The 21,277-nt window shown below is 40.5% G+C and overlaps 2 protein-coding genes and 1 pseudogene across 2 annotated transcripts; 2 read left to right on the forward strand and 1 right to left on the reverse strand.

The window, feature by feature from the left end:
- Window positions 1-4,886: 4,886 nt before the first annotated feature.
- LOC131248208 (3-isopropylmalate dehydratase small subunit 1-like) lies at window positions 4,887-5,912 on the reverse strand. The gene has a single exon (XM_058248348.1). The coding sequence runs from the start codon at window positions 5,799-5,801 to the stop codon at window positions 5,046-5,048; it is 756 nt and encodes a 251-aa protein (XP_058104331.1). The 5' UTR covers window positions 5,802-5,912; the 3' UTR covers window positions 4,887-5,045.
- Window positions 5,876-9,484, forward strand: LOC131249485 (3-isopropylmalate dehydratase small subunit 1-like; annotated as a pseudogene).
- Window positions 9,485-12,026: 2,542 nt separating this feature from the next.
- Window positions 12,027-19,972, forward strand: LOC131248209 (uncharacterized). Its single transcript, XM_058248349.1, has 10 exons — window positions 12,027-12,091; window positions 13,870-14,017; window positions 14,232-14,316; window positions 14,388-14,483; window positions 16,603-16,845; window positions 17,009-17,110; window positions 17,613-18,674; window positions 18,766-18,931; window positions 19,669-19,757; window positions 19,896-19,972. Exons 2-7 carry the CDS (start codon window positions 13,875-13,877, stop codon window positions 17,769-17,771), a joined length of 828 nt encoding a protein of 275 aa, XP_058104332.1. The 5' UTR covers window positions 12,027-12,091; window positions 13,870-13,874; the 3' UTR covers window positions 17,772-18,674; window positions 18,766-18,931; window positions 19,669-19,757; window positions 19,896-19,972.
- Window positions 19,973-21,277: the final 1,305 nt, after the last annotated feature.

Consider the following 21,277-nt stretch of genomic DNA (forward strand, 5'->3'; position numbering starts at 1 on the left):
CATTTTGCCAGCTCATTTTAGGGCATGATCCAAAAAATGCAGCAGATCCAAACCACAGGTGGACCCCATCACAGGAAACAGTGGTGATTGAACGCCCACCATTAAAAACTTCCCAGGGACCCACCATAATGTTTATTTTTTCATCTAACCCGTTGATAAGGTCACACAGACCTGGATGCTGGGAAAAAAAAATAAAATAAAATTAATCAGCTTGATTCAAAAAACAAGAAGTTTTTAATGGTTAATCACTGGAATGATTCACCTGAGATTTGGATCCGCTTCATTTTTTGCCTCGTACCTTAAAATAAGACGGAGAAACAGATGGATGGCAAAAGTTTTATACCAAGCATACATACGTGTTTTCCTTTCATCCAGACCTTATAAACAGATTAGATGGCAAATAAACATTACAGTAGGCCCTATAGGAAAATTTTAATGGTGGGCAATCAAATCATTACTGTTTCTGTGATGTTATCCACCTGATATTGGGATCTGCTTCGTTTTTTGGCTTATGCCTTAAAATTAGCTGGAACAATGGATGGATGGCATGGATATACAACTCATACATGAAGGTGCGTTCACGGTCAGGGCCTCATCCAGCAAGCTATTGCCAGCCACACCTTATTGCCGCCTGAAGCCAGTCGGTGGATGTGCCCAAACATTACCAGCACCCACCGTAACGCTTATTTTCTATCCAACTTGTTGATAAAGTCACACAGACCTTGATGAAGGGAAAACACAAAAATCAACTTGATTCAAAACTTTTGTGGCCCACAAGAAATTTTTAATAGTTACTGGTATGGTCCACCTGAGAATTGGATCTGCTTCATTTTTTGCCTCATTCCTTAAAATAAGCTGGAGAAACAGATGAACGGCGTGGATATAAGACACATACATAACAGTGGGCTCCACAGTTAGGATCCCGAGATCCCCCGAAGCCACGTCCGTTACAGGTGTGCCAATGTGTCCCTTTTGCCGATGAATTGCGTCTTCAATCTCACACAAATTGGTCCGGAACCTGTCAACTGCAATGCTTGTCGAGTTACCATAGCACGTGTAACAAGTAGCCAGTACGTGCTAGGGCCTGAGATTTGCCAATACAAGCCAATCGCTTTCTAATACTACAGTGGAGCCGTGTGATTTGAGCCATTGGATTTGTTTTTGTTGATGATCAAGATGCCCCACCTGATGAGATCATCTTAACAATGGTGGTTGCCCAAATTGCATACGATTCAATCAAATTTCCAATTCCACTAATGCGAAATTTTTAACGTTGTCCAAGAATTCCAATATAGTGTAATTGTGATCAATGCCTCATTGTGAGTGCCTTACCTCATCGCTTACCTCACCCTGCTAATGGCGCGGATTAGGTGTTACCCTACTCTTACTGTGTGGGGACCACCTTGATGAATGTGTTGTATATCCACGCCGTCCATCTGTTTTTACAGCTCATCTTAGAATGCAATTCTAAAATTTATGCAGATCCAAGTCTCAGATGGACTACACCATTGGAAACAGTGATGAATGTCCATTAAAAACTTTTCTTGGACCGCAGAAGTTTTGGATCAAGCCTATCTTTGTATTTTTCCCTCCATCCAGGTCTGGTTGACCCTTATCAATGGGCCAGATGGCATAAAAATATTACCGTGGCCCTAAGAAGTTTTTAATGGTGGATGTTCAATCAAAAAATTTCCTGTGGTATGGTCCGCATGAGAGTTGGATCTACTTAATTTTTGAGACCAAGTTCTAAAATGAGCTGGAAAAACGGATGGGCGGAATGGATATATGAAAAATCATCAAGGTAGGCCACACAGTAAGGACCACACCCATTAGGAATCTCCCCCTAGATAAAGGCGTGTGAGTCAGTGAGTGTGAGTAGCTTGGGGTGAAACTCAGGCGGGTTGGATTGGGTTGGGTTACAACCAAGTCTAACCCAACTTAACCTAAAGTGCTCAACCCGGACTTCAACCTGACCCATGGGACCCAAACAAATGTTATTATTCTCAACCCGACTTGACTGGACGTAGCGCCCGCATGGTTGGATGATAAGAACCATCCATTTGGATGATCTGAATTCCTGCAGTGGACCTCGTAAATCATGTCAGGTCTGCCTCCATGGTTAGGTGGTATACAAATTCTGTTTCAACATGAGACAATGGGATCAATCAGTGCCCATGAGGATCCAGACAGTGGGGCCACCCTGTATGTATGTGTTGTATATTCATGCCGTCCATTTATTATTCTAGTTAATTTTAGGGCACCCAAAACAGGAAGCGGATTCAAATATTAAGTGGGCCACACCACAGGAAGTAGTGGTGATTGACTATTAACAACCTTCTATGAGCCACAAAAGTTTTATATCAAGCTTATATATGTGTTTTCACTTCATCCAGACCTTATAAACAGATTAGATTGCAAGTAAACATTACAGTGGGCCTGATATGAAAATTTTAATGGTGGCAATCAAATCACTATTGTTTATGTGATATCCACCTGATATTTGGATCTGCTTCATTTTTTGATTTATGTCCTAAGATTAGCTGGAACAATGGATGGATGGCACGGATATACAACACATACATGAAGGTGGGTTCACTATCAGGGCCTCATCCAGCGAGCTATTCCCACCTGACCTTATTGGCGCGTGAAACGTGCCCAGTCGGTGGATGTGCCCAACCGTTACCAGCCATGAGTTAAACATTTTGCCGGCTCATTTTAGGGCATGATCTAAAAAATGCAGCAGATCCAAACCTGGGTGGACCATATCACATGAAACAGTGGTAATGGAACGCCTACCATTAAAAACTTCCCAAGGACCCACCGTAATGTTTATTTTCCATCCAACCTGTTGATAAGGTCACACAGACCTGGAAAACACACAAATCAACTTGATTCAAAACTTTTGTGGCTCACCGGAAGTTTTTAAAGGTTAATCACTGGTATGATCCACCTGAGATTTGGATCTGCTTCGTTTTTTCCCTGATCCCTTAAAATAAGCTGCATAAACTGATGGACGGCGTGGATATAAGACACATACATCGCAGTGGGCTCCACAGTTAGGATCCTGAGATCTCCCGAAGGCATGTCCGTTACAGGTGTGCCAAGGTGTCACATTTGCCGTGAATTGCCTCTTCAATCTCACACAAATTGGTCTGGCACCTGTCAACTGCAATACTTGTCGAGTTACCATAACACGTTTAACAAGTAGCCAGTACGTGCTAGGGCCTGAGATTGACCAATACAAGTCAATGGCTTTCTAATACTACAGTGGAGCCGTGTGATTTGAGCCATTGGATTTGTTTTTGTTGATGATCAAGATGCCACCTGATGAGATCATCATAACAATGGTCTTGTCCTAAATTGCATAAGATTCAATCAAATTTTCAATTCCACTTGCAGTCTAATTGAATAATCCGAAATTTTCAATCCTAGAATATGGATGGTTGGTCAACCTTTTTACTATTTTCTATTAGAGTGTGGCTTACCTCATTGCTTACCTCTCCCTGAGTCACTTACCTCCCCCCGCTAAGGGCGCGGATTAGGTGTTATCCTACCTTTATTGTGTGGGGCTGACCTTGATTAACGTGTTGTATATCCATGTTGTCCATCTGTTTTTGCAGCTCGTTTTAGAATGCTATTCCAAAATTTATGCAGATCCAACTCTCGGGTGGACTACCCCATTGGAAACAATGATGAATGCCCATTAAAAACTTTTCTTGGACAGTAGAAGTTTTGGATCAAGCTTATCTTTGTATTTTCCCTCCATCCAGGTCTGGTTGACCCTTGTCAACGGGTCGGATGGCAAAAATACATTACAGTGGGCCCTATGAAGTTTTTAATGGTGGATGTTCAATCAAAACCTTTCTTATGGTGTGGTCTGCCTAAGACTTGTTTTTGGGAGCAAGTTCTAAAATGAGCTGGAAAAATGGATGGGCGGTATGGATATATGAAAAATCATCAAGGTAGGCAACACCCATTAAGGAATCTCCCCCTTGCTAAAGGTCGTGTGAGTAGCTGGGGGGTGATACTGAGGCGGGTTGGATTGGTTGGGTTACAACCAAGTCTAACCCAACTTAACGTAAAGTTATCGCCGGAGGTTCAACCTGATCCATGGGACCCAAACATGTGTTATTATTATCAACTCGACTTGACTGGACCCAAGTAGCGGCATGGTTGGATGATAAGAACCATCCATTTGGATGCGGTTTAGCTGCTGACAGGTTAAGTAGCAAGACTAGCTACTGAAGTTACGTTGCGAAGTTCTGCAGGCCCCACCATGATGTATGTGTTGTATCTGCACTGTCCATCTATTTGGAGAGAATTTTAGAACATAGACAAAGAATGAGAAACATTTTACATACATATGATATAAATGAATAGTTAAGAGAACTTTATCATTAGTCCATATTCTTCGTACATACAAATTGGACAACCTGATATCACCCTAGCATTCGTGGCCGGCCTTCTCGATCGATGTATGGTCCGGATTTTACATGTCTAATGCACTATTACATGTGTGTTGTATATGGCCTCTTGAGTCTTCTTTACCTTATAGTAGAAGCATTGTTTTTTTTAGTTAATATGTAACTAATTCTTCATCAATATTGTTTTATTACTTATTACATTTAGTTGTTGTCTGTATATTATCTTCAATGCTTTGTAATCAACAGTGATTGGATCATGCCATTATATATTTTTAATTTGCAGGCTTACTTTTATAGTCCAATTGGCAATTGATTTAGCTTAAAAATTAACTTAAGCTTAACAAAATAACGTACTCTCATCGAGTATTTTTTACCCAGATTTTGAAACTAATTCTACTCCAAGATTTACTTGGTGTGAAAATATAATTTCTTATATGTAACTAATCGATAGATTACTCAAAATAAAGTTAACAAGTGACTTACAGCTTACCTCTAAATAGGATTACATGCTTAAAAATGCTACCATCATCCAAACAGTCCCTAAAATACAAAGGACGAGAAGAAGGCGGCCTAGAAAAAGAAAATGAAAATTACCTAACCAAATCCCCTTTTCTTGGAAAACTACTTTGGCGCAATCATTCCTGCCTTCCTTGCATAAGCGAAAATCCCGCCGGCCTCGATGACGGGCCCTGCATCCCCAATGGCCTTCAATCGATACTCCTTGCCAGTCGTATGATTGATCAACCTACATTCTTCTAGCTCGATGGTGACAACATCCCCAGTCGTGCATTCATCGCACAGTCGGCCCTCCGACTCGACCGGGTAAACCTCACCCGTCCCCACGGAATTCCTGAAGAAGATTCGGGCGTAGGACTCAGCGACGACGGCACGGACGCCGGAGGCGGCAAGCGCAACGGGTGCGTGCTCACGGGAGGAGCCGCAGCCGAAGTTGGAGCCGGCGATGAGGATCGAGTACCGGGTCTGGGACTGGCCGGGGTCGATGAAGGGGATGGGGTAAGAAGAGGAAGGGAGGCCGACGAGGGCGAAGGAACCGAGCTTGCTGTATTCGTCCGGTTTGGAGGGGACGAGGGTGAGATGCTCAGTTGGGATGATCTGATCGGTGTCGATGTTGTCGTGGACGACGTAGCAGAGGCCGTGGAAAGTGTTTGTGGTTGGGGTGGGCGATGCGGTAGCTAAGGGGATGAGAGGAGTGGAGGGAGAGAAGTGTTTTAGAGAGAGTGGGAAAGATGAGGTGGGGAGTTTTAGGGATTTGGGGAAGGTGGTGGGATTTGGAGGGGAGCGTGGGTGTTTCTGAGATGAAAGGAAGGTGGATTTTTGAGCTGCTATTTTTGCTGTTGCTGCTGCTGCCATTGCCATTTTTAAAATTGGTCTTTTCTTCGAACACTTTCAGTTTGGTGAGGAATATGAAATAAGGGCTGTGGGTTTTGATTATGATATTCTTCGCTTCTTGGAACAGGAAGATCGACAGGCTGCATGTCGAGAGACGTGACAAGGTAATCCGCCGCCTCGCACGTACGAACGCAAATTTCCACAACTCCTGTTTCAGGGATGCGGACACGCCAGGGATGATGTGTTGAGGTTCAGGGATGCGGACACGCCAGGGATGATGTGTCGAGGTGTTGTATCCACTCTCAATTCGTTTTTTTAGCTCACTGTAGTGAATCTACCAAAAAATGAAGCAGATAAGAATCTCAAGTGGACCATACCGTAGTAAATAATAGTGATTGGTGGATGTCATTATCTCCACTGTTTCCTGTGGTGTGATCCACTTGAGCTACAGATATGCTTAGTTTTTGGAATCACACCCTAAAACGATGGGGCAAAAGGAATGAACAGCGTGGATATAAAATACATATGTCATATTGAGCCCCACCTAGCCCAATACATCGACACACCACCACTGCGTGTGACTGACCGTACCTGTAGAGTATCAAACCTCGCTAATAAATTATGATTATTGATTGTATCTAATTGTCGGATTGGTGGACATTTATGAGACGATTAAACATAAACAGTATCAAGTGGGCCGTATAAAGGAAAAAGTAAACCTTTTATGGGCTGACAGTGATGTTTACGTACCATTCATACCGTTCATAATATCATCCCCGCAGTAATGAACTTAAAATACAAATATTAGCATGATTCAAATCTTCCGTGGCCATGGATATTTCAACATTGAATTTTCAATTCTCATGCTTTCAGCCCGATTGAGTCTTGCATCCTGCTCACTTTTGGTTTCACTTACTAAAATAAAGCTTAATAAACGGATGAATGGGTGGATTTCTGACACGATTTACCTAATCAGCGGGATACTGAGATCGTGGGGATATCATATGCAATCCGTGGATCGTGTAGCACATCGTGCGGATAATGTGTATCTAGGAGCGAAGTATTCGACCACGTTCGCTTATGGTAGTTTCCAAATTTAGTAGATGGAGTACTTGCCTCAACATATTGCCTCGGCTCGGCTCATCTTGACAAGACGTCACTTAGCCTTGGTCATTTAATTTGCTGAAGAAAACTTTCTTGGTCCGAGTCCAATTTTGAATTGAGCTAGTAGACCCAGCTTCTTAGTTGTCAAGCGCTTTGGAATCTTTTTATGAAAACCTTCTACTTGAAGTTCGAGGCAAGGTGTTGAATTTATCTTATCGAGTCGGACTTCTTACAATCGACGTCAGTGATCGGATCGTTCGTCTTCCATCAGATGTTAGGAAAATAGCTTATCACTTCCGATTAGAGTGTGGAAGTTGCTCCGATCTGCAATCTCAAAATAAGAGCACATTTATGGTGTACGACCTCTTCAGGGACGCTCACACCGGGTCGGACATGCATCGCCTACGTTGTTTACGCACTTAGTTGAATTACTTTGGTGTTTACCCTTAGATTTATTAGAGGCTGGGATCTTCCCATAACAACAAACATAAACAATGTTTCTTTGCATCCAAAAATGAGGAGAGGCCCTTAAATTGCAGTAATTTGAGAGTGACCCAAATTGTAATATGAAGCCTAAAATCTTGCATCCTGCTCACTTTTGGTTTCACTTACTAAAATAAAGCTTAATAAACGGATGAATGGGTGGATTTCTCGCAAACACCACGAAGGCCCCACATAGGTTTCCAGCAAAGGAGCTTACTGCAAAAGCCTTTGCAGGAACTCCGCGTCCGACACTTGACATAAGTGCATAAACTCAGCTACTAAACTGTGGAATCAAATGTCAGATTGGTTGAACAATCCTAACCTCTGATCTACGGACACGTGATACTGTTTATGTTTAGTCGTCAGATTGGCGGTTGACACGTAGCCAGTCGGTGGATTGGGCCAAACGTTACCAGCCCCGCAATCCTAAAACATCAGGCCGCCTTAACCCACTTATAACCGGGTCAAACTTATGATGTGGTCCACTTGAGCCTTGGATATGTCTCAATGTTTGGCTCGTGCATTAAAATGAATCTGAGAAAATAGATGAACGGTGTTTACAAAACCCATAAATTACGGTGGCCCCACAAAGCCCATGCTTGGACTGATTTCCGTCCCGGCAGGGGCAGGACGCAATCCGCTTCTTCCCGCTTGCGGACGCGGATTAGCTACGGACACGTTATCTAGGGACACTTGCTACTGAAGTGACGTCACCAAGTTTTGTGGGGCCCACTATGATGTATGTTTTGTATCCGCACCGTTCATTCATTTGGAGAGATTATTTTAGGCATGAGCCGAAGAATTAACCAGATTCAAAGCTCTAGTGGACTCCACCACAGAAAATAGTAGAGAGAGTGACACTCACCGTTAAAAACTTGTAAGGGCCAGAAAAGTTTTCGATGAAGCTGATATTTGTGTTTTCCTTCTTTAATGTCTGTGTTAACTTATAAACAGGTTAGATCTTAAATAAACATCACTGTGGACCTTAGGAAGGTTTCAACGGTGGGCGTCACTCTACGTACCCACTGTTTTCTGTGGTGGGGTTTGATCAAGCTTTGGATCTTCATCATTCTTTGTCTAATACCTTAAAATTATCTCTACAAATAGATGTATGGTGCGGATACAACACATATATCGTAGTGGGCTCACGGAACCTGGCGACGTCACTTCTCTCGCTACTCAAACCTATCAGTAGCTAATCGGCGTCCCCCACTTGCGCCTTGCATGATTAAAACAAAAAAAAAAAAGTAATTCGATACTCCGTCGGAGTACGACACTTGAGGGACGCGGATTTGTGAAAGTGGGCAGAAGTCTCGCTCCGCAGTTTAGTAGCTGAGTTTATTGTTGCCACGTGTATAAACTCAGTTCGGTAATTCCTGCGTCAAAAAGGGAAAAATATCGAAACAAAAACTGAACCGAACTTCAAGTGTTTGAAGAAAAGATCCATTTGCAATGGCAATGTCAGCAACAGCAAAAATAGCAGCTCAAAAATCCAACATCCTTTCATCTCAGCAACACCCACGCTCCCTTCCAAATCCCACCACTTCTCTCCCTCCACTCCTCTCATCCTCTTAGCTACCGCATCGTTCACCTCAACCACAAACACTTTCCATAGCCTTACATTGTCCATGTCGTCCACGACAACATCGACACCGATCAGATCATCCCAACTGAGCATCTCACCCTCATCCCCTCCAAACCGGACTAATACAGCAAGCTCGGTTCCTTTGCCCTCGTCGGCCTCCCTTCCTCTTCTTACCCCATTTCCTTCATCGACCCCAGCCAGTCCCAGAACCGGTACTTGATCCTCATCGTCGGCTCCAACTTCGGCTGCGGCTCCTCCTGTGAGCACGCACCCATTGCCCTTGGCGCCTCCGGCGTCTGTGCCGTCGTCACTGAGTCCTACGCTCGAATCTTCTTCAGGGATTGCGTCATGATGGGTGAGGTTTGTCGAGTTGGAGGGGTGGCTGTGATGAATGCACGACTGGGGATGTTGTCACCGTCAAGCTAGAAGAATCATATGACTAGCAAGGAATATCGGCCATTGGGGATGCAGGGTCGTCATTTAGTCGGGCGGGATTTTTGCTTATGCAAGGAAGGCAGGAATGATTGTGCCAAAGTAGTGTCCCAGAAAAGGGGATTTAGTTAGGTAATTTTCATGTTCTTTTTCTATGTATACTATAATTTAGGATGGCCAACTTCTTCTCTTCCCTGTATTTTAGGGACTGTTTGGATGATGGTAACTTTTTCAAGCAAGTAATCCTATTTAGATGTAAGCTCTAAGTCATTTGTTAGCTTTATATTTTAAGTAATTTACAAGTTAGTTACAGATCTAGAAAAGACCCGCGGTAAAAGATTTACCGGCGGTCAAGAAAGTGCCGGTAACAGCTGTGTCGGTAAAAGATTTACCGGCGGTTATGCTGGGCGTCGCTTCATGTAAGATTTACTGGCGGTTTACACCTTTACCGGCACTTTTATAAGCGCTGCTAAAAGCCTATTGAAGCGCTGCTAAAGGCCTATTGAAGAGCCAATAACGGCCTATTGTTTATGTTTGATTGAAACCTTCTTTTTTTTTTAAAAACATATTTAAAACTTAAAGGATAACTTGAATCATTATTTGCCTGTCTATTGTGTTGAGTCATATGTAAAAACTAATATTGATGGAAGGCATTTGCCAGCAATTCGGACTTTTGTCTATTCATTAATTGCAGAAGTCAAACGTAGCAATGCCTGTAATACAGGCTTGATCATGACCCATAATGGTCCTAAATGGGCTCGTATCGAGGATTTGTTGGTTCCTGGAAGGAAAGATCTATTAAACTTGAGCTCGGCCATATCTCATTCATTAGCCAGCCTTAAAAATGAATATTAAAATAATATTTACAATAATAAGTTCAATGGTTCCAAATATATTAAAAAGAAGAAATCCATCGATCCAGCTCCCATTCATCCTTGCTTAAATCTTGCAAAACAAAATAGTAAAAAGAAATTAATTACATCCCAAATCCCAAATAACAAAAAAAAAAGAAAGAAAAAAGAACTATCTAGAGATATGTGCAATGGAGATCAAGAACTATGCTAGTTAAACCCCATGCATGTCAAGAATGCATCCAAGCATCAACACACATGCATTCCCACATCAAGCGGATGCATCTAATTGAAGTTAACCTATCTTCCTCAATCCATGCTTTCATGGCATCTAACCAGACCGTGCAAATTCATTCTCTATTAAAACTAAGGCAAATTACCATGAAAGCATAAAGATATGCACATTTATGGGCTGTTTCGGCATGATTTTATCAATGCCATTATATCTAGTGTTATGCCTTACTTGTTAGCTGCTTACTGGAGGAGCCACTTCCTAATAGATCACTTAAATAAGCAAACCAACAAGAATGGCTTCATGGGATTGCAATTCCAACATTGGCATGCACAAACCCAACCAATGCAAATGAGCACACAAACCAAATACAACCAAATGAGTGGCAATAGAAATGTGCAATTGAAAATGTTTAACAAAGACCTAATTCTCATTTCATGGTTATCTTTCAGTAGGGAATTTAACAATAAACCAACTGAAAAAATAAGGAACCATCCTTGAAGAAATCTGCACCTCTAAAAAACCTTAAGAAATTGTCCAAATTATGGTACCTGCTGAAGATGTATCATGAACCAACCATTAATCTTTTTTGATTATCTGACTATCAGATTGGTGGATAGTTGACAGTTAAAAATGAAGAAAATCCAATGGTCCTATTTCCCCAAACGAGTGTCCACAAATCAGCGGTTAGGATTGTTTAACCAATCTAATCTTTGGTTTTTGACTTGGCAACAGTGGCCTGCACAATCTAATTGGTTTTATTGAAGTTAATATATGCCACGTGTACAATTTACAAGTGGCTGTATATCAAGCATCATATGCAACCTAAGTATCATACAAATCTAAAATCAATACACGTAGTAAGACATACAACATCCAGACATTTAATCAAAATTATAAAATTCACATAATTGCAGGCATATTGCCAGAAAAAGGCTAGTAGGATGTGAGATTAATGACAAGATACTATTGTCTTTTTGCTTGATATTGATGTGCAAATGAAAACAAGCAAACAGACACTACAAAAAATATAGTACTTGGGGGCGTTTTCATCACAGGCGGCCACAGCAAACCGCCACAGTAGATGAAATGTCGGGCATTTTTTAGTGGCCGCCCGTGTACAAAACGGGCCACCGCCGCTGGTTTCAAATTAAAAAAAAAAACCTAAAAGCCCTGTCCCCGAATCCAAAATGCCCGTGTGCCCTATCCCCAAATCTCCAAAATGCCGGTGCGCCTAATCCCCAAATCTATCGCGCCTTCTTCTCCCACCTCTTTTCTACCAAAACCCTTCTCCCCTCTTCTCTCCTCCCCTACAATAACCTACCGAAAGTTTCTCTCTCTCTCTCTCTCTCTCTCTCTCTCTCTCTCGATCTCCATTTTCCACTCGGCCTCTCTTGATCTGCCTTCCATTTCCGTTGCTGGTTGAAGACACTGATCTCTCGGCCGTTGTTGTCCTTCTCGCCGAAACACGGCAGAGTCTGAGAAGGCCCGCAAGAGGAAGTACGCTGATCTCTTGGCTATGCCCTCCTCATAATACGCCTCTCTCTGTATCGCCTAATCCACAGAAGCCATAGCTTGAGAAGCCATAACTGCTGCTATCTCAACCATTGGAGTAGTCAATAGAGTACCAGTACGTTGCTCTTTTTTTTTTTTTTCCACCATTTGATCCGTATCTATGCTTTGGAATATATGGATAGGATTTCTTCTTCTTCTTCTTTTATTTATTTATTTATTTGATGGGTCCTTTGAATTTTCTGTCTTGAGAAATGGGTTCTTGGCATTTTGATTTTTGGGTCTGTTTTTTGCTTGATTTTTTAAGAAGATCCAGTATTTTCCTTTCATTTTACTGCATATATGGCATGTGTTTGATGGGTTGCTGCTTTTGCTATAATTTGGTGCTTTATTGAGAGATGGGTTGATCATAGAACCTCCTTTCTTTCTTTTTGTCCTTCCTTTTTGGGATGTCTGATGAGTTTTGGATGTGTTGATCTAGAACCTTTTAATTGTTTTTTGTTTTTGTTTTGTTTATTTATTTATTTTTCCTTTTGGGTGTTGAGTAGTCTATGCTTTGCTGAAGTATAAATGGATTATTATTATTATTTTAAAAATTTCCAATGTTGGTATTGTTAACAAGGTAGTAATTAGCATAAGCAGATGAGCAAGGGACCTCTTTATTGCTCAAATTTCTATAACATAAAAACTAATAATTTGGAAAGGGAAAAGAAATCATTTTGGATTTGTTGATCGGGAGATGATGGTCTTGAATGATGATATGACCACGTGTTGCTATTTCTTGAATCGGTCTTCTTGTTCACAGCACAAGATATGATGCATGTCGTAAATTTTCATGAAGTTCTCAAGACCATTCCTTGAGAACAATATTGCATTGTGATATATGTGGCTTTATTATCAGCTTATGATTCGGAATATTTCAGGTGCCTGGATTGTAATGTGAGGCATTTTTATTTTATTTTGGCAGCCATTGGATTTAGGCCTCACAAACTGTAAATAAATACAGAATTTTGGCTCTCAAGTTTACAGTCCCTGTATATGGTGTTTTTATGTGAGATGGAAATGAGAAATGGGTCCTGGGAGTTCCATGAAATTTGCGAAGTGTTTGAATCAAATTAACTGTGGGCACAAAACAAAAACTTTGGCTGCAGCTATAGTTTCTAGCTCGTTTGACAGGTTTAGGGCCTGATGGATGTCCCATGTAACCATTGTGGGATTGAAGGATATCTAAAAAAGCAATGCCGGAAGATTTGTTTCCCCACTTCTATCAGTTTGGAGCGAAGAACTATTGGAAATGCTGCTTATTTAGATTCAGAATTTGGCAAATGCTTGTATGACAGATGAGCATCTGTTCTGCCTCAGATAGTCAGTTTGGAAGACGACCAAATGTGCCCTTAATTTCTTAAGTTTAGGATATGATAGTATGAGAACTCATGTACTTTCCTCAGCATTTGGCCGATATTATTGGAGGAAATTCTCGATATCTGCTGCGCACTGCAGTTCTTGGCTGATTGATGTATTTACTACTGTTCATGTTGCATTGCCATCTTTCATTTTTGTGCTTCTTTTCCTTTTTAATAAATTGTGGGGTATCCATAAACAAGGAACTTTCACACTGTCATCCATACTTTAGTTACTTGGTTTGTTGTCTGCATGGAAGTTTTTTTTTTTTACCATTTAATTTCTAGCAAGAGCTGCTTGACTTTCAGGTCCATGTATATAAACCTCTTTGTATTCCTACTCCTTTTTAACTCTAATAAATGTGGTTGGTGTCATGTATTTGTATTTCTGTTTTGACTATTGTTAGAAAATGCTTAATAAATGTTTGATCATTTTCTGCATTGTCAAGTTTATTTTCTGCTTGAATTTCTTCGTGATGAGAATCCCATCTTGCAGGTTTTATGGTCTTGATGTACATCTTTGAGACATATCTGGATATACGGCAACATGCATCTCTAAAGCTGCCAATTCTTCCTAAACCTTTGGTTGGAGTGGTCAGTCAAGAAAAATTTGAGAAGTCTCGAGCATATAGTCTTGATAAAAGGTTTGTTTTTATCCATTGAGGATCATTCTGCATCCCATGTGTATGTGCTTGTGATTCAACAATCTGCTTTAAACATTCTGTCGATCCATTTCAGTGGTTGAATTAATTTACAGCTTCATCGGTCTTCTTATTACATACTTGAAATTAAATTGGTTATATAGATTGGAATCTCTGGCTGGCTGAGACTAACTTCTTTGAGGTTTATATATTTCAGCAACTTCCACTTTATTCATGGGGCTGTAACCATACTAATGGATACCACAATTTTGTTCTTTGGAGTGCTGCCATGGTTTTGGAAGGTGAGTCAAGAGAATTGTGTCACTGTTATTCTTTTGGCAGAAATTCATTTGCTGTGCTTTTTGGGCTGCAGAGATGTGGAGACTTTCTGGTGCACATGGGCCTTAATTCAGAGAATGAAATACTTCACACCCTTGCAGTCTTAGGAGGTGTTATGATTTGGTCACAGGTGTGATATAAAATCTTCCAATGGTTCCCAAATAATTAAATTGCACTTCAATTTTGAAAATTTGACTATAGTTTTCATGTCTCGTAGTACTCTTTTTCTTGTATTTGGTGCGGAAACTTGAATTTCATTCATTTAACCATCATGTGATGAGATATCTGGGTTTTTTTTTTTCCTCACTGAGTTTGTGAAGTTGAGAAATCTTCTCCTTTAATTTTTTTCCTTTTTCTAATGTGGATATATAAAACAGTACATGGATATCCATATCCAACTTGACTAGTTAAATAGATTGATTGTATGTCCAACACAGTAAATATTGTTATTTATTGTCATTAATATATGCAGGATTGCATGTACATGCTAAAGTCAGCAAGGAAGTTCATGCAAGGTCGAAGTCATTTAGCAGGTGGCCCATTGCCCCAGCTTGTATGTGTCTTGGCCAAAAATTAGGATAGTTATGATGTTGCCTATATTGTGTAGTACAGTATGTGTGTGTGTGTGTGTGTGTGTGTGTGTGTGTGTGTGTGTGTGTATTTTTGAGTGGTCCAACTGACCACCAAAAATATTTATTCGACTTGCATCCAAGCAGTTAATTAAGTGGGGAGAAGAACTAGTCAACTATTGAATTAAAAAGATCCCCCATTCCTTGAACTGCCAATCTTCAAAGAGTATTCATCATCATCATAATAGCCTGTTCCCAACTATTTGGTCTGGCTTTATGAAACCTGTTATGCAAATCATTTGAAATCGGAATTCCCATGGTTGCTTGGAAACTGTATGAAAACTGGCATCCATCTGACTTTAGCTTTCTTTTATCCGGGCTGGCGTCCAGAAAATTAGATACATGTCTATAAATAAGCGAGCTCATTCTTTCTGGTTGCTTGGCAAGGGCATGACTACTGGCTGTCTGTCTGAAATTAGACCTCTGTTATCTGGGCTGGGAACAGGGAAAATAGATACATCTCATCTGCAGAAATATGCAATTTTTTTTTGAAGGGTAATAAATATGCAATTCTTTCTGGAGATTTTCATGATTAGGGGAGATCCATATTTCTTGAGAAGCATCAGTTTCTAATGAGCAGACGACCTTTTGATCACACTATTAATAGATGCCTTTGTCCTTGAAGGATAAAATCACGTGCCATTAACAGATGTCTTTATGCTGAAAGGATAAAACTATGTTTGCAAGGAATCTTTTATGCAGTGACTTGCCTGATGAGTGGATTTTTAACTCAATGGCCAAATGTACGGCTGTGGTGCTAAATAGTCCCATATATTTAAATAGTGGCCAAAGGGACTGTTGCATTAACAATTTTCCATGAGAAAACAGAGATTTTCAACTAGAATAGAAGACAACAACACATCCTAAACTGTTAAAGAAGTTCATCATGCCACACATGAAAATTTTGGTGCTTGATATAGGGAAAAGATATAATCAGTCCATTTATTTGCAAAATGATCTGTTATGGGCACAATCACTAAGCAGCTGGTAGATAGTTATATTTGTTGCTTTTCTCAATGATGTCCATTAAAATGCTGCAGGTTTCTCATCTGTTCGCTGAATGGTGTCGGATTTGTGAACTTCCTGGTATGAATGATGCATCTTATGCCCATTATATTTCACAATTGCAGCAAAGTGGGCTACTTAAAGGTTTTCTTTGTTATGTGGTCATGAATTGTTTGTTTCTTCTCTCACTACGATTAAACTGGTTATATCTGATATTGTTGAGCTTGACTTCTTTCAAGGAGTGTTAATTCAGACCCAATTAAGCTTTAAAGCTTGCTGTTGTTGCGATGTTTTCCGGATGGTAAGTGGTGGGTTTTAATTGTATAAACAGGTGTAGTTCTGTTAAAGCATTCTTTTTTGGATGTGAGAACTTCAGGATTCTGATGGTAGTTGGAGGTGTTAGATGACACAGGTGTTATCTGTGATTTTAGAATAGACTAATTGATTTGTTGTTGGAGTGATTTTGTCCATTGAGTTTTTATGTACAAAGGCATTCCTAACTGCTTCTTGAGGATGTTGTTATTTGAGTTGGTGTTTGTTTGTACCAGTAGAATGGCACTGGCAGAACTCCATGGTTCTCTCTAACTTGGAGTTTTTGTTTTTCTGACAATTCAGGTGCTGCCGGTTATGATAATGGGAGCCTTCATTCCCGGTCTCAGACGTAAATATCCGCTCCATGAATACATTTCCGCCATTCTTTTAGTGGTGGGTTTGATCCTTTTCACCTTAGCAGACGCCCATACATCTCCGAATTTCAGTCTTCTTGGAGTTGTGATGGTGTCGGGTGCTTTGGTCATGGATTCTTTTCTGGGTAATTTTCAGGAAGCCATATTTACAATGAATCCTGAAACCACACAGGTATTCTGCATTTCCTCCATTCATTTTCCCCTGTTTCAATGGTGCTTATTGGCATGTGCCATGTATCTGTTACTTCTCTCTGAGGGTATTTATTAAATCTCTTGGACTGTAGTGTGCTTTATTTTTTTCCCCCATGACAGAACTGTTATTTCTTTCCTAACAGATGGGGATGCTCTTTTGCTCCACTGTGGTTGGGCTTCCTTTCTTGATTCCACTCATGCTTTTAACGGGAGAGCTGTTCACGGCCTGGAATTCCTGCTCTCAGGTGAGATCCCCCTGCCTATTATTTCATGAGTAAATACACGGTGTCCCACTTGAAGCATTGGCTCAACCAATGAACTAAACCTGTGGAGCTCCACAGGCCGGTGACCCAAGCAATGCCCCCATTGCATGATCCTAACGAAGCCCATTAAACATGGACAGTCCGGTATACATTTGTAATACCAAACTCATTAAATGGTTAGATTTGTTTAGTTGGGGAGATGTTAGTCTGTGGAAGGGTTAGACTACCTGGCCACAATCCATCGTGCATACACACCAAACAAAACCGAAAATCATTGACCCACTGTGGATGGAGACTGTGTGGAAGGCTGGCTGTTTTCATTTCATGGTCTCTTTTGAGGTCCCACTGATCAACTCATTGCTTCGCTGCTGTTCCAAAATTTAACTTCCACATTTCGTCATCTCTCTAGTTTTTAGTTTTTGGTGCAAGCATGTGCATATTTTGGCTGTATTTGTCTTCATCAGGGGGTCTTGTTCTTGTGCAGTTGATCTCACTGGATATGGGTACCATAATTGCTGGTGATAAATTTCGTGGAGATTTTGAAGAAAGGCTGAAAGCTGTTCTGAAGGAAGTCACTGCTTCCAATGGACAGATTATTTTGTTTGTTGGTGAGATCCACACTGTTGTCGGTGCAGGTTTGTGATTAAGATCATCTGCATGGTATTTCTATTCATCATTTTTGTTGTTGTCATTGTCATTGTTCTTGTCACCATCATCTTAGCCTTCTCCAGCAATTTATGATCAGCTTTTAAAAAGTAAAGTGGCAAAAGTTTGTGATTGACTTCCCACCATTCATCAACATTGGGGTTTTGCAAACCAGTCACGACAGAGGCTCACATTGACATATGCCAACATTGTCCCACCCAGTACTAACCTCAACACTGCTATGGTCATGGAGGGGCAGTTGCTAGGCAATACCACTGAGCACAAGTCACTCAAGCACATGAAGGGTCATGCTAGTGTAAATGCTCAGGTGGATGGCTGTCTAGGATAGCAACGAGCCAATCAATCCATTTTCGTTGATGCATTGTTAGTCTGGCCTGTAGCTAGATCCCTAGGCAACGGAAAGGAAATTCCAAATTGCACTGAGGACCTGAGGTGCCTGGTAGTAACAGGGTTCCTTGACTAGAACGGCAGTTGTTGAGCAACCACAGCGATGAAGGGAACTATCTATGCATGCACTGCTGGTAAAAGTAGTTTTTCAATTTCAGCAGCTTTCTGTTGCAATTATGAAAGGGTTTTAGTCAGCGGTACTGGTGCCATTCCAAGCAGTGGTGGGACCCACCTGACAGACGTGCCTACAACTAACCGAGCGCCACGTCAGATCAACTCCCTTTATAGTTATGTTTGCAGGAGATCTCCAAATCATTGGAAATTTGAGTTTTGTGTTTTCCCTCTGTAATCTCAGGAACTTTCTGTGACACGTTGTCTATTCTCTGAGGTGACTAATCCCTATTCGTTGTCACTACATTCACCTCAACAAGCCCATAATCTCTTGTTTATTGCCATTGATATGTATTCAAAGCTTGTGGTTTTAATTCTCAAGGTATGTTGAGGTGATGGAACTATTTATTGCACTCCATCCCTTAATGCTTCATTATTTTGGATCTGCTAACAATCTCATGTTGTTATTTCAGGTCTACATGCATGTTTGGTAGCTGTACTGGGCCGGATTCATCCTCACTACACCAAAAAGGCCCGTGTTTCTTTAAAAGCACTTGGGGCATCAGACAATGAGATCCTTTCTCACACTTTCTGTTTGCTATTGTGATGGAACTATTTACTGCACTCCATTTTCTAAAGGTGGAATGTCCATTGACCATCTTTCTTTTTGTGAGCCTCCTTGATTGGCAAAATAAACCAAATGCTAGGTGGTTGGCTTCAGCCCTTCTATCTTTTGTGAGAAGGCTGGAGCTAATCAAATCTATGCTCTCTTCACTTCACATTTATTGGTCAAATGCTTTTATCTTGCCTAAGACCTGCATTAGTGTTATTGAAAAAAAAATTCATGAATTTTGTGGGGCAATTCCAAAGTTCACTTAGTCAGTTGGTGACGAACTGATCACCGCTGAAGGTGTACTGGGCATTGTTCTCATCCGTCTCTAGCAAGGCCAACAAGTGGTGCTACATTCTACTTTCTTTTCATTAAAATCTATTTTACTTTTGAATATGTATGTGATGATTGTTTAACTCTCACATGAGGATTTTAGTTCATGCTATCAATTATGTGTTTTATCTTGTTCTTTCTATGAATTTGGCTTCTTCTTTTTTCTAAACATGTAACTATTGCATGCATTTTGTTAGTAATTGGCATCCACCCATACATGGTATGTAAATATGGCTCACTTAGGGCCTATTTGGGTGCCACTTGAAAAATGAGTTCATTGGAGAAATGTTTCCTGGGCATGGTAAAATGTTTCCAAAAATTGTTTGTTGGAGAAAAAATTCTCAAATTTTCAGGGATTAGTTGTCGCCATCTGGAACAACGTCAAATACTTCTGAAATTTGACCTTTGCTATTATGTTTTTTGACTGATTAAGACAGTAGCAATGGGCTTCCAAGTCATGGCAGCAAGCTTTAATCTTCTAGGCTCTGGAACTTTATATCTATTTGTTGGTGGAATACTACTGTGAGTAATAACACCCTAGCTTGGAGATTCGATGTTCTTGAAGATGATACTAAATACTTATGCATTAGCTTGATTTTCCACTAGTATTGGCAAGATAATGTGTTGAATGAGTTGACAGAATTGCATGTTTCTCATCAGTGCTTACAGTGTGACGAATGATGCAAGTATTTTGACGAATGATGTGAATGGTCATCATGTCATGTTGAATTGCTTCAAAAACTTTAAGGAACATACTAAGGTAATTTCTGATGAAGTTTATCTGAATTATAACTATTTCTTTGGTAGAATTTTTTGATATCTGCCAATGGTATTTCTTTGCCTTGAGTAATAGGTGTTTCATATCTGCATTACTTGATATTTGTTAGTCTTGTTACCAAACAGGGGCTTGTCACACAAGTTTTGTATATCAATAAATATTTTTAATTGAAAACATTTGAAGCTATCTACCTTGTAGTTTGAAGACTTGCTTTAATGATCCAAATAGGAGTCTGTTGAATTGTGGGTTGGGTTACTCTTGTTTGGTTGACTGTCTTTTCATCTCTATTCTCATTTTAGTTTTTATGAAATCGGACTGTTGGGTAATCCAAATTCTTGTCATTTAGTCATAGGGTTTTGATAGTTATGCAGATAGAGATTTGATTGCAGGACAGCAGTTATAGGAAAGGATTAGTTAGAATCAATAGGAATTTGTGTGAAAGGATTAGTAAAGAATTAGTAGGAATTTCTATTATCGGCACCTTTAGCGGCGTTTGTTGCAACTTTTACTGGCATTTATTATAACTTTTACCTGCGTTTCTTATACCCGGTGTTTCTCATCGCTTTTAACCGGCTTTTCTCATAACTTTTACCAGCTTTTCGCATTTTTTAGCGGCGCTTTTATAGTTTTTACCGGCAGTTACCAGAAGTGTCGGTAAAGGATAATAAGCGCCGCTAAAAGTTCGACGTTTAGCGGCGGCAATTAAAAACGCTGGTAAAAAGTTACGACCGCCGATAAAAGATACAGCGACACCCCCTTTAGCGGCACATGCTCGACCGCGGTTTTTGGGACTTTTAGGGGCGGTTTTGGCCGCCGGTAAAGGCCTATTTGTTGTAGTGAGATATCCATCCATAAGTTAGCAACTGCTAATATAAATAGATTTCATTTGTTTCTTTTAATAGAGAAATTGAGGTATTTCTAATGCGTATAGGAATCTTGGAAAATACAAATTCCAAGGGTTAGAAAGGAGTAAAGGATTTGGAGATGGAAACTTGGGTGTCTTTTCTGTTGGGGGCCTTGCACAAAAACCTTAGGATCTAGCCTCCCAAAAATACCAGAATTATGGGATAATAAAGCAATGAAATAAATCAAAGTATAAACCACACGACACAAGAGATTTTATGTAGAAAACCCTCAAAGAGGTAAAAACCACGGGACCCGTCTAGATCAACAATCCACTATGAAGTAGAACTTTACAACTGATCACAAGCACACACTGCTTAGATCAAACCTTCTTCACTCATGCAGGAGTGAATGAACAATA

This window comes from Magnolia sinica, chromosome 6, assembly GCF_029962835.1.
Source record: "Magnolia sinica isolate HGM2019 chromosome 6, MsV1, whole genome shotgun sequence".
NCBI lineage: Eukaryota > Viridiplantae > Streptophyta > Magnoliopsida > Magnoliales > Magnoliaceae > Magnolia > Magnolia sinica.